This window comes from Desmodus rotundus, chromosome 11, assembly GCF_022682495.2.
Source record: "Desmodus rotundus isolate HL8 chromosome 11, HLdesRot8A.1, whole genome shotgun sequence".
NCBI classification, from domain to species: Eukaryota; Metazoa; Chordata; class Mammalia; order Chiroptera; family Phyllostomidae; genus Desmodus; species Desmodus rotundus.
The window spans coordinates 62,937,465-62,951,627 of NC_071397.1; the positions used below are offsets into that span (position 1 = coordinate 62,937,465).

At 40.6% G+C, this 14,163-nt stretch overlaps 1 protein-coding gene across 2 annotated transcripts in view; it reads right to left on the minus strand.

Annotated features, from left to right (window-relative positions):
• Nucleotides 1–340: 340 nt before the first annotated feature.
• Nucleotides 341–14,163, minus strand: part of CDK19 (cyclin dependent kinase 19) — a 146,349-nt gene continuing 132,526 nt past the window's right edge. For both annotated transcript variants that reach the window (XM_024551808.3, XM_045188678.3), the window contains 5 exons: nucleotides 9,722–9,794; nucleotides 9,216–9,313; nucleotides 8,384–8,462; nucleotides 7,475–7,741; nucleotides 341–4,646 (listed from right to left, as the gene is read on the minus strand). In XM_024551808.3, the coding sequence (XP_024407576.1) occupies nucleotides 4,515–4,646; nucleotides 7,475–7,741; nucleotides 8,384–8,462; nucleotides 9,216–9,313; nucleotides 9,722–9,794 (649 nt within the window). In that variant the 3' untranslated portion in view covers nucleotides 341–4,514. The remainder of the gene's footprint in view (nucleotides 4,647–7,474; nucleotides 7,742–8,383; nucleotides 8,463–9,215; nucleotides 9,314–9,721; nucleotides 9,795–14,163) is intronic.

Consider the following 14,163-nt stretch of genomic DNA (forward strand, 5'->3'; position numbering starts at 1 on the left):
TTCTTACAAGAGAAGAGACAACCAGCGCCACTCCGCCCACAAAATGCTGCCTATTTGTTTTTTCTACACCACCATTCTAATTTTCATCTTCAAAAATAGGATGTTTCCCCTAGAGATGTTTTAGAAACTGTAATTTTGCTTCTGAGGTATTTGCGAGCCTTGCCTCTGTGGTTTCGTGACATCATAAGCGTCCCAAATAAAATAACATATGGCAACTCGCAGGGAGACGTTGCATCTCTGCAGGAGCAGTGTACACTGAAAAGCTTCTAGGCACACAGATCAAATTTAATACTAAAACTTGCGACAAGAGTCTTTCGTACTTAAAAAATGCACACAGAAACAAAGTCAATTAAATTTTATTACAACCAAGAATATAAAATAAATGCAATGTAATTCATTTTAGTTTTAACAGTCATTTCAAGAAGGATGCCAGGACAACTCAAAAGCGGGAAACACTCAGCTCCAAAGCGGCAGCTTGTCCCGCACCCCACAGAGCAGGCCTTGCTGGGGCGCAGCCGGCTTTGAGTGCGCGCCTCGCCGCGGAGTGTGGAAAGCGTACAGTCATCTCTATAATCATATAAAGAGGGATGCGTGCAGGAAATGACTGAAAAAAGAGACAAGGACAGGCACACGGCACAAATAGGGATTATGGGAAATACAAACTAGGCAGTTTAAGAAAGGATGTACTACATAACATATATAAAAAGTACTTTCAATTGCTGTTAAAAAAGGACATCCTCAGTCCAGATTTCGCGTAATACTTTTAGTGTCTACACAGACAAATCTTTAAAAAAATTAAATAGCATTAATTTACTAAATATTTAGGAGATAACAGTGCATTAGGATTTTTTTCATATAATACATACGTATCACTCCTTTGCAGTGATAGCAGAGAAGAGTAAGTATGGCCTTAGGTACAACACATTTTTAAAAAATCCTAAAACAATGAACTTTGCTTTATGATATTTGTGACTATTCTTTAAGATTATGGGGACCTACATTACTATGTTTTATATAAAATGGTACTTACATCCTTCGAGCCTCCTGTACTCTGCCATTTCCCTGCCTCCCTCCATTCCCTACAAAGGTATCGCTACAGGCAAGAGCTTGGGGTTTGCAGTTTTCATAGATTTCTTCCTTCATGGTACAGTTTCTGCTACACACATTTATTCAAAGCAGATTTAGTTGCAAGTTTTGTTGTCCAACTCCTTTTTCTTTCTTGAGCAGGAAAACAGCATGATTTTAGAGGCATACAACGAACAGTTGCTTTACCAGGAATGAGGCAGTGAACACATATGTAAATGTCGTCCCTTTCCATTCTTAAATGTAAATTATGTTTATAAGAGCAATAGAGTAGTGCAGAAGGCCAAAAATCTACGTACTAAAGTATTAAAACCACAGAGATATAAAAATATACGTGTCCTTGATTTCTGTATGTTGCTGCATGACCTGCTTCACCACAAGGGTTGTTTCTGCCTCACAGTAGCAGCCCAAGGCTACCTTACCCTCGAGGATCAGCTGTCCTGAAACTCCAAAACCCCTTTTTCCAGAAAGCTAGCTACCTCAAAACAGACTGGTACTGTGGAGGGCAGAAAACCTTCACTTTGACTCCTTCCGGTGGGAACCGCCCATGGTTTGGGTGCTCCCAAATGCTGAGGGCTGCCACTTACTGCGTTCTCAGGGAACACAACAGTCACACATTTTCAAAGAGGAATGTGGTCATTTGGGGGCTACAAAAGTAAATTTGAACCTCAAAATGCTTCCCAGATCTCCACTGAGGTCCCAGTTTTAGGGCCCATAAATGTCTTAAAGGCTCTGTTTCCTTCAGAGGGAAAAGGAAATTACAAACTGTAATTATTTCAAAGGGTAATGGGCACCCGTGGGCGTGCACCACTCAGAGGCAGGAGCACAGGAGGACAGGGCCAGTGCCATGACCAGAAATCCCGACTGTGTGTAACGGGGATATCTGGCTATATTCTGAACACCTTCCTGGGATCGACTGGTGAAATTTCCTTACAGTGTCTCTGTCAGTTCCGCCAGTGAAATTCACTGTACACCAGGAGCGCGGGGCAGTCCTGTGATCGTGGAAGCACAGACCATAGCAGAGTCTATCAAAGTTGCTCATAAAGTAAAGGGGCATGGCATTTTGGCTCATGCACATACTTGGGTACGTACATCTTTTATTTAATGTAATCTCCCTTTAAGGATCCTGTCCTCAGAGCTTCTGTTCATTTTAATTTCCTGTAAATACTTAGTAGAGTGTGTTCTGCCTACCAAGGGCCACCGGTTGTTGAAAGGCTGCTGTGGATATTTCAAATGTACATTGATGCCTGTTGTGATACTGAATTGCTGGCTTTCTCGAAGGTAGCTAGGCGTAGAAACCTCTCCATAGCACTGTTTATTGTAGAGCGGAATTTGGAATAGTAACTCTATCCAAGTGGGACCTTCATATTCAAAAATGGTTTCACTTACAAGCCAATTATCCCAGGAGAGCTTCCTTTCACAGAATCGATCATAAGCTCTTCAGTGCCAGGAAGCATGCCTCGCCCTGTGGAGCTTCTGCCCAGCACTGCACTGGGTGCAGGGCTAGAGTGCAGCGCGCACCTGACGGCCAATTGCCCTGGGCAGTGAGGGTTCAGGGTGCAGGGTGCAGGGCAGAACTTCATACATGTAGCTACATTATGCAGAGGGCTGTTAATTTTTCATTTAAAAAAATGGAAGAGGTAAATTACCACGGAGCATGGTAATTCCTCCCAGTGAAGCATGTCAACTGCTTCAGTGTTGGTGAGTGTCACTAGACAGTCTTTATTATTAATAAGCATTATTATGCTGAAATCTGTAAGGTCCTTGCTGGCTACAGTATCACATCAATAGTGCAAAATGTATACTGGCTTCTGTCTAAAATCTTACTTAACTTGTGTATGGACCCAGAGTATCATAACCAGGTAGATAAGTTCATAAAGAATAGTAAAAAACAATGCTCATAACTTGCATATACAACAATCAGCTATTTCTTCTAGCTAAGAAAACGTTTAAAACAAGGCTGGTGCTGCTAGTAGCATTCAGAAGAACACAAATGTCTCGTCCCTTACATTACAGCGGGAGCTCTAAGTCTACATCTCTTTGTGACTCCGGGGAGTGAGGGGTTCTTCACACTGGCTGAGAAAGCACTCAGCCTCCAATTCATAGATCAGGGAAATGCAAATATGCACTTTCTCTAGTACAGTTGTATACTATCTGCCCATAGTTTTTTAGGCACAGTTATTAGTTTTCCCCTAGGGGCAAAAGAAAGCATTCAGTGCAATGAAAAGTCTTGATAGCATTAAGTTTCAATAACAACAGCAAATTATGCATACATAATACATACTTTAAACATGAATAAAACCTAAATTTTTTAACATGCTTTAAAAATAGTCACTCTGTAGCTAATGCAGATATTAATGGAGAACACTGCTCTTTGTCTTAAAAGCAGATTAATTTGCAGGCTTCTATTGAGTACCCTTGATTATGTAAGGAAGTTACTCAAGATGGCCCACATGTGACGAAACCAACAGTTCTTTAGAGAAGCCAACTTTATGTACAATACACACGAAAAGCTTTTCCTTCAAAGGAAAGTATACGCCCTTTGATCAACATTACTCCTTAAAGAAATCCTAGTGCAGTTAATATTCTCTTCAGCTCTCTGGTGCCGGTCACCAGAGGACTGTATTTCATCAAAGCTCTTGAAACCCTTTTTAACGTAGACATAGCTACATGAAGGTTAAATTTATAATTCTTAATTACTGACTACTACTCAGAATAAGAGGATTCTGGGAACTAAGTTCCGTGTAAATGATTATACAAAAATTACCACAACTTCAGTTCTTCATAGCATACAGCATAGTAACTGCAAAGACCTAGGCGGTTTTGGGTTGTAGGTTCCTCTGTCCTACCACTTGTCTTTTATTAAACCATCCCTGAAACTAGGTGAGTAAAAACATAACTGTAAAGTACTTTGGGACAGCAACAACTTCTGTTTAAGACTTCCACGAGCAAAACAGTTATATTCTGTGAAAACGATGTAGTGCTTTAAAAGGTGCATTTTTACCTGTGTTGCTAGGTTAGTTATGAAGTATAAAACTATACACAATTGGAGTCCTGATTCTAAAACATTAAAATCCTATTAAAAGAGCTTTGAAAAGAGAACTCATAGTGATTGCTACAGCATGAGAAAGGTGCACCAGGAAATCCTTCAAAACAATGCTGAAGGTTACAGAAGTTAAGTGCTGGGATTGGATCAGATGCTTTATCAGAGAAGCCACAATGGGGCACATGCGGGGAAAGGGTGTTGGGGGAACTTCACAAAAGTCTTCCTTAAGTCAATCAAGAAGAGACATCGGTCAGTCCTGCAAGATGCTCAGTGTGGAGTTTTCCTCCCAAGTGGATGAGTTTTACATGGCATCACAGCTGTTGCATTTTTGGTTCTTTTCAATGCAGACATCGTATTGCTGGCGTCTGTGCTCTGGGTGGCGGCGTCAGTACCGATGGGCCTGGTGGGACGGGTGGTACTGGGCACTCTGCTGAGACGAGGAGGAGTAGCCTAGTGTGCTCTGGGACTGTGAGGACCCCTGAACACTGCTTTGGTAATTCAGGCGAGAACTGGAGTGCTAGGGGAAGGAAACAGGAAAAGAAGTTACTAAGGAACAAAGAGAAGCTCCTAACAATGGGATGGAGAAACGAGCCGTTCTCATCAGAGGCTCCTGGTTCAGATCCAACTAACTTAGTTTGTTAATACATTCTGCTCATTTGAAAATCATAGCCTGCCACCACTGTGACCACACGTTTGGCTGGGATTCTTTGGGAAAGAAGCTGCACTGCTGGCGTGCACACACACGAGGCAGTGGGGGAAGCTTAGGCTGCCCACCGCTCTCTGTACTAGTTCTGGTTAGTCACTGTTTGCATAAGAGAGACTCACAACAAGAATAATCAGTTTGGCACTCTTTAGCCAATGGTATCCACAATGCATACAGACGTCTGCTAATTTTCTCATTACGAATAACAGAGCTAGGATTAAGAAATCAGTTTTAGAGAAAGAGTTTTCAGAGGTAGAGGCTAGAGTGGAGGAGGTGGCAGCACCGACAGGACAAAGCCAGGCGAGGATGGGCAGGGAGCGGTGGCGGTGAGTGGGCTTTACCAGCTGCAGGTCTTAACTTAGAACAACTCAATGTTCACACACGAAAATGCCCTCAAGAGCATTTTCAAGAGGAGGCAGACACAAATGTTTTTCAGTCCAATGTACCTGATTACTTTAAATGAAACACTCATCTTCACAGCACCCAGGGCAAATATGAGTGGGTACGTGAAAGGAAAATCCATCTGCAGAATAAAAACACAGGGCCCAGCTGGACACCAGCACAGCTGGCACCAGTGTCTCTGGCGCTGCTCAGAAAGAAGGCTCTTCCTGTGAGCGAGTGGAGAAGAATATGTGCGATAAAGCCAGCACTTACAGTTAAAATGTACATGACTTTCAGGTGGCACTTGGCTTTAAGAAAGAACAAACAAGGTCCCCAGCTCATGTGCAAAGGCTGCCCAACTGGCCTCGCCACATCTGGGCCAGGACAGCCGGGCAGTAAGAGGGGCTCGATTAAAAACAACTGGCCCGGCTCCCTCCTAAGTTACGTAATTCAGACTAGTTGTGTTGGTGTAAGAAGCCTTTCAAAATCCCACACTCTAACTGTGTTTTATTTTGAAGTTTACCATGAAAAAAATGTTCTTCCCACTGAAAAGCCCTATTATTGCTAGGCTAGCAATGACCACTTTTACTTTAGCAGATTAGACACAGCACTCTAGATTTTCCCACCTAGGTAAAGAGCAGATGGGTGTAAAGGGACTCCCCTCCTCACGCTAGTCTTCCCAATTGAATAGCTGAGGTATCTACCCAATTCATACATATGCTGTTTTATTTTTAAGTAAATAGCACAGGATGGTCAAAGAAAAGCATTTTGAAGAGCTCTCAGATTTGAAAGAAATAAAAACAGTAGTTAAGGAATCTGTCCATAATTGACTATAATCGGGTTAACACAATGCAATCAGAGATACACAGATAAGCCAGTATATAGTAAAGCTTTATTGCTCATGTAATAGGAATACATCAATGTTCAGGAAAAAACTGAATTTAGAATAAAATTCAAATAGGTTCACGACTTCTACTGCTTTTAGTAGATCAAACTGAAACCTTGATTAGTTTAATGGTAACCAAATGGCAGGGCTATTATATACCTGTCTGCTTGCAGGGAATCTTCCAAGAGAAGTTTCCAGAGAAGTAGTCACGTGAAAGCGCATTAGTCTGTCGAGATGTTCAAAATGTAAAGCCTGTTCAGGCAGCTATTTATTATGTCTCTCTTGTTCATGTTTTTCCTGACTCCACTCCCTGTCAGTGAGTTCATGGCTCCCTTGCCTGTGGTCGTGTTTTCTAACATCTCTAACCGTAACTGCTCCCCCAGCCACCAGTTCCTGGAGGGACCACGGTTCCAGCCCTTTTTACTTTTAACCTTCCATTTAAGTTTTTCTTGTCATCTTCTTAGATCTTTTCTTAGCTTGTTGCTACCTTGAAAATGTCTTCAGTTGTTGTTGCAAGATTCCCTGTGGTTTTCACAAGTATTTTTACCTCTCTCCCCAAATACCAACCCTTAGACTTTTTTCTTTAATTTCCTGAATTTGTAGTACAATTGTAGTTTTCTTTTCATCAAAATACCTTCAACCAAAAATACTTTCAACTAGTATTTCTAGCCTCAAAATTATTTACAGTGAGATTTAAGGTTATTTCTGAGAAGTCGCAATCTTAATCCCCTTCTCTTCTCTGTTTATGTGGCTGTATTTACTATTTCCTCCCGGTGACAGCATATCTTTCTGGTGTACAGCTGTTTTGTCCAAAATAAGCTGCTACTCCTCCCCCTTTTCTTTTATTTTTTTAATCCTTACCTGAGGATATGTTTATTGATTTTAGAGACAGGAAGGGTGGGGGGAGAGAAAGTGATGTGAGAGAGAAACATTGATCCATTGCCTCCCTTACTCACCTTGACTAGGGATCGAACATCCAACCCAGGTATGTGCCCAGACCAGGGATGGAACCTGCAATCCTTTGGTGCATGGGATGACACTCCACCCAACTGAGCCACCCAGCCAGGGCCCCTCTCCCTTTTCAACTGCTTATCTAGGTATCTTTTTCTGACCCAAAGCTGATAGGCAGCTGTAAGTGCAAAATGAGAAATTTTCTTTGAGGAGTGAGGTGCCAGGATAAACAAGTCCAGAGAGCAATATCTTGCACAATTACATGAAATATGACAAAAATCTTCATTTTCATGTAATGCCCTAGAAACAGGATTGTACAGTTTGTACAGTCAAACTTTAGAGTTGAGTACTACTTAATTCTAAAAAGATCGATTTCATAAAATGTATAAACATGAACAAGGACAAAACTCGGGGGAGTGAGTACCTGATAATCTGACGGCATGACAGGCCCGCCTGAGTTTGCGCCTGAAGGGCCGAGCCGCGGTTTCTTGTTGGGAGGCACCTGGTTAAGGCCGGAGTCCTGGCTGTGCTGCAGCCCCGCCCCAGCGCCCCCAGCCCCAGCCCCGGTGCCCCCCGCAGTCCCGTTGGTCTGGGTGCTGTTCTGCTGCTGCGGGGGTGCCTGCGCAGGGGCTGCGGCCTGCTGTGGAGGGGCTGTGGGCTGCTGATGTTGGTTCTGTTGCTGTTGCTGATTCTTGGAAGGAAAAAAAGAACTAAATTAACAGGAAATTTCTTTCCTATGATAGGCACATGTGACTGCTGACCCAGCCTGCAGGGCAACGTATGTGGGACGCCAAAGTGACTGGACTGACCGAAGAACGAGCAGCCGGGACTACAGCACTCTCAAAGGCCTAAGGACTGAGCCCTGCGTGGGACTCATCCTCTGAAGTTCATTTTGATTGCACGGTCATCTTCCAAATCAGACACAGACCTTCCACAGAAGACCACAGGCAGGTAGGAAAGTTCTGCACTCATTGAGACAGCTCTAATAGTCTTTGGATAGTGATTTTGGGGTAGAGGAGTGTGGGGAGGGGCCTCATATCTCTAAGTACAATCAAAAACTGAATGATGCTTTGAAGAGCAGCCTGTGTAAAGTGATGGCAATAACGCTAAACAAATGAGGAGAGCAAGAGTGAAAAATCAGGGAATAAAACAGGCTATAAAACAAACCAGGAAGTTCATCTATCTGTACGCTCATTACATTTCAAATTTCAAAGTACACCTATTTCATACATACTTAATTACATGAAAGGTGGACCATTACGTTGCTCTTCCCTACATCCTCTCCTTGCCTCCCTTACCCTCCGCAAGTGACAATGTGCCATGCACTTCATACCTTGTCAGCCTTCTCTTCAGGCTCATCTTCGTTTAGGAATTCTCGCTTGGGGTACGGAATCTGGCAGCCAGCAAACACACTACAAATCATTAAAAAGAAAGAATACATGTCATGACCTAAAGTCTACAATATCACTGACCTTGTTAATTTAAAATTCAACTTCTTTTTCTTAACGTATTTCCTACTCTTCATCTGTGATTGGTGTTTTCTGGATGTCTCCAAAAAACAACTTAATTTAGGCATCAAAGAATAATTCGTTGTCTGAAGTTTTACACTAGTTGCCATGTTCCATAACAAATCTTAGCTGCTAAGAGAGTTAACACATATGACGTAAAATTTCTCCACATGAACTTCATTAGCACTAAAAATAACTGAATTTGTATTTGCTTCAATAAAGAAAATAACTTTTTTCCTCAAGAAAAGCTGCACTTCTAATAAATGTCAGCACAATTATATACGTGGGTGTAAACAAGGATGGGGAAATAGACGGCTATGTCCATGCGGTAGATATGCTGAATTTTAAATTCTCAGTCCCCTACTGTTTGGCTGAAGCTGTTCTGACTGACCATCTATAAAAGTGCCATGTGTTCTCAACTTCATTTTTATCTGTAAAACTGATTAATGGTCATTCTTAAAATTCTCGTTTTCATTCACACCTCTCTATAGCTTTGCCTCTTTCAAAATACAGGACCTTTCCCATGAGTACTTTTTCTCCAAGCTAGTATTAATTGATGAAGACAAAATACTGCCGTAACAGGTGTTCTCTTGCTTTCAGCCACTACCTGACATCCTCACCCTGGAGCAAAGGATGCAGAAAAGGTAGGATACATACTCTAATGTTGGCAAGGGGTCCTCCTGAAAATAGGGATCCTGCAGAGCCTGCTCAGAGGTAATTCTCTTAGTTGGATCCATGGTAAGGAGTTTCTGAAGCTAGAGTAACACATAAGAATTGACAGCACATGAAAAGGTTATTTACAAGTCAATGTTTTGACCTCGGCATTAATGTCTAACAGGATTAATATCAAATACCATTTTGTACAGCTCCCTGCATGATTAGTACACTACACACATTTACATGAAATTGGCAAAAATCATTAGCATTAAAGCCCTTTTATTGTAGAATTTAATTTTTTTGTCTGCTGCTAAGTCATTGGGAAAACATAAGGCAAGAAGTCAAGAGTAACATCTCAAAAGACAAATATTTAATTTACCCCAGCATCCACTGATTTCTTTTCTTTCTAAAGAGAAAGAGTAACTGGGGCGATTGCACGGGAAATGGAACGAGGGGAGAGCTGTGCTAAGGCTCGTGACTTCCCGGCCAGGGGGAGATGCACCTACCAAGAGGAACACCTTGCTGTCGGGCTTGACCTTGTGTTTTTCCATGTACTTTATGAGGCTACTGTTGGCGTATCTGCAAAGCACATAACAATCACACGTCACTGGGGACACTCACACCATTTATTTAACAGAAAGCTCCAAGACTGATTTTCCCATAAGGTATGTGTTTACACCACTGTTTTTTTCTGATTAAAAAGGAATGGATAACCAAATATTGGTAATAGCGTGAGGAAACAGGAATTGTTACACACTGCATGAAGAGTTTACATTGTTACAATCACTATGGAAAATAATTATGCATTAACCATTAGAGTTGAAAATGTGAGTATCACATGACCCAGCAATTGCCTTCCTTGGTACATACTCTAGTCTGAGAGAGATTTTTGCACATGCATAACAGGATACATGGACAAGAAATGTTCTTGGCAGCATTTTGGTAATAGGAAAAACTATAAACAACCCCAATGTCTACTAAAGAATGGGTAATGAAGTTGTCATGTATTCATGTAATATAAACAATAGTAAAAATGAATGGGGGAAAAACAAATTGTAGAAAGTATGATACTATTTATATAAAAAGTTGAAAGATATATTAAACTGAACAATAATTTGTATTAAAACTACAGTGAAAAATCAGGAATGGTAAATACAAATTCAAAATAGTGGCTACCCTTTGGGAGAGATGTGGACAGGAAGGAAGGGAACATACAGTACTTCTGTAATCTTAATGTTCTATTTCTTTGGTTGAGGGGTGAGTAGAGGGGGAGTCATTTTATTATTCTAAATAGACTACCTATCATATTTTCATCATATATATTCTTTCCTATATATGAAACATTGCAAATTAAAATGGTTAAGAAATATTCATGGTAGAAAATTTAGAGAATATAGAAAAGTATAAAGAAGAAAATTAAAATCACTCATAATCAAACCATTGAGTGATAAAGAACCACTGTCAAGATTTTGATAATTTCCCTTGGAGAAATACATATATACACACACACACATGAGACAAGCACCGAAGGGTTTTTGTTTTGTTTTTATAAAATTAAGATCATATTGTATAAAATGTCCTAATTTTTAAAAATATTTTTTTAAAGATTTTGTTTATTTCTAGAGAGAGGGGAAGGGAGGGAGAAAAAAAGGGAGAGAAACACCAATGTGTGGTTAACACCAGTGTGTGGTTGCCTCTCACGTGCCCCAAACTGGGGACCTGGCCTGCAACCCAGGCATGTGCCCCTGACTGGAAATCAAACCCATGACCCTTTGGTTCACAGGCTGGCACTCAATTCACTGAGCCACACCAGCCAGGGCAACTGTCCTAATTTTGTTTAAATCCTCATCTGAGGATATGTTTATTGAATTTAGGGAGGGAGGAAGAGAAGGGAAGAAGGGAAGAGAGGAAGGGAAGGGAGGAAAAGAACAGAGGAAGGGAAGGGAGGAAAAGAACAGAGGAAGGGAAGGGAGGGCGGGAGGGGGAGATAGAGAGAGTGACAGAGAGAGCACAAGAGAGCAAGAAAGCGAGAGCGAGAGAGGAACATTGACATGAGAGAAACATCGATCAGTTATCTTCTGACCAGGGATTGAACCTGCAGCCTAGGTATGTGCCCTGACGGGGAATCGGACCTGCAACCTTTTGGTGTATTGGGACGGCGTTCCAACCAACTGAGCCACCTGGCAGGGCTGTCCTAACTTTTTTCACTTAATATTGTTTCATAAACATTTCCCCTTGTCAAAATGTTCTTTAAATTTACTATTTGTAGTGGTTGCATATTTCCTACTGTTACTAATGTCTGTTTCACAATAGTCATGAAATGCAGGTCCTTATAGGTAAATCTGTTACACGTTGTAGGGAGACAGTACTGCAGAGCAGGTGAGAATCGGAGATGCCAGCAGACTCTGACTCAGTCATTTACCAGTCGTGTGATGCTGGGCAGTTAGTTAACCACCATAAAGGCTTAGATCCCTCACCTAAAAAATGAGGACTGTAATTATACCTACCTTATAGAGTTTTATGAGGATCATATGAGAAAACATAGGTAAAGGGCATAGGACCGTGTCTGGCACATAGTAAGTACTGAGTTAGCTGCATGTGGCTGCTCTGATTGCTTCCACAAAACAAATTCTTGGAATTATTAGGGCAAAGGGTATGTACATGTCAAAGCCCTTTTTATATGCTCCAGGGCCCTACTACACAAACCTGGCCTACATATCTGCAGCATGGGCACCTGAGAGCCTGCACCAGAAATGCAGATTCTTGGGCCCTCTCTTGCATTCTGAATCAGAACCTGCATTTTAACAAGGTCTACAGGTGATTCGCAGGTAGATTAAAGTTTGAGAAGCCATCATTCTCATCAGTAGCACACAAGTAAGAGTGCCCATTTTATTATACCCTTGCCAGCACGAGGTATTTTCACTTAAAAAATCTTTGCCGTGTATATTAAAATTTTTTCCCTCCAATACCAGGAACATTTTCTTGCCATAGTAGCCACTACATTTGGTAATGGGAAGAAATTCTCACATGTATGTAGAAGTGGAGTCTATGTGTTTCTGGGTTTTATGTTGAATCAGCTGATTTCTTGGGTTAACTCCAGGTTATTTGTTTCTATTATAACATAAAATGCCTTGAACTTGAGAAATCCTATTGTTCAATTCCCATTGTGGTTTCTTATCTTTCCTAGTATTAAAGTTAAGCTTAATTGTCATTTTCAGAATTATCCTCTGCCAGTTTTGCTACAATTTAGGAGCTGAATGGTTTCAGAGTAATTCAGACTATACATATTATGAAGCATTTTATGAGACTATGTTTATTTGAACATTCAGTCTTTAAAGTCAACTTAATGATTTCCATTTAATTTTATTTTGGCCTTGCCTTCTAATGAGCTATTAAGTACTGACCCTTTTGGAAAGATTACAGAAACTTCTATTGTTATCCTTCCCAATTCATTTTGAGAATAAGTTTTGTGGTTGTTTTCTTTTCATTTGAGATAACGAAAACAAATTATTCTTTTACTTTCTATGCTGTTTGAAGTAGCATTTTATGGAATTTTTCTTTATTATATTTTACTTTAATGAGTTGCATTATGTTAGATTTAGCTAATTGTCAATAAATCCTGTTTTGTTTTTTGTATCAGTGGTCTGCTTTTGTGTGAGTAGAACTGTTGCTTAGGAAGTATGGACTCTTATCTCTAAACTTTTCCTATTCCTTTTCTAACTGAATTTCACTTATCTTTTAAAATTTCTTTTATTTCTGGTTGTTGTAAACACTATCTTATTTGGAAAAAAATTTTCCTTTAATCTTTAAATATTGAGTTAAATGTTATATATCTTCATTAATTTTCTGTATCTTTCATATTATTAGAGTACCTTTAATTACCTGAATCACTTTCACTGAATATCCATTTGAGAAGTAACTAATGACCATGTATTATGTATCAGGCCCTGGGGATACAGAGTAAAACAGATATGGTCCATACAGTCTAGACGGAAAGGCAGTAAGTATTCACAAGCTCACTGTGGTGCTAAGTGATTAGGGCTGAGAGAAGCAGCATCGCATGCGCCAGGAGTACCTAGGGGGAGCACCTAACTCAGACCTGGAAGGTCAGAGGCGGACTCATTAGGCAAGTGATGCCAAAACCTAAAGATAAGTAGAAGGGATATGGGAGTTAGTCTGATGAAATGGGTGGGAGGAAAGTACATACATCCTAGAGTGAGGGAATAACGTGTGTAAAAATCCAGAGGACTAGGAGAGCTCAGGGTATTTGAGGTTCTTGAAGAAATTCAGGATGTCTAGACTATAGAATACAAAGTGAAGAGTGATTTATGAGATGACTTTGTTGATGTAGAGCCAAGGCTTTGTTAGCTGTAGTAAGGAATTGAGAGCCATGGTGACTTAAGAACAACCACAAGACCTACACGATCGAATCTGTTTTTGTCAATGAGTGCAGTACAGACAGCAAGTTGGAATGAAGATCGGAAATTGAAATACCACTCAGGAGGCCATTTAAGATTCCAAGTGAGAGTGTGGCAGTCTGTGTTTTAAAAGTGTTGGGATGAAGAGAGAAATATAAAGATTCAAGGATATTTAGAACAAAGAACTGCCTAGATTTACTAACTGGACACTGGGGAGCAAAATGGAAGAGACTGAGCTAATGGATCTCTCATATTTTTGGCTTCAATAATTATGTGAATCATGTGCATTGAGTGGTATCATCAGATATGATAAGAGGAAATACAGTGGAGGAGAGGTTTAGGAGGATAGATAATGAGTTCTGTTTGGAACATTTAATTTGAAGTATTTGTGGACACTGAAATTGAGCTTCCATAAGGCAATTAGATAAGTGGGTCTGAAACTTGGAAAAGAGATCTGAGTAGGATATACAAATTGTGAGTTATCAGCATAATTGACAGTAAATTGTCACCATCAGAGTCATGGAGACTTC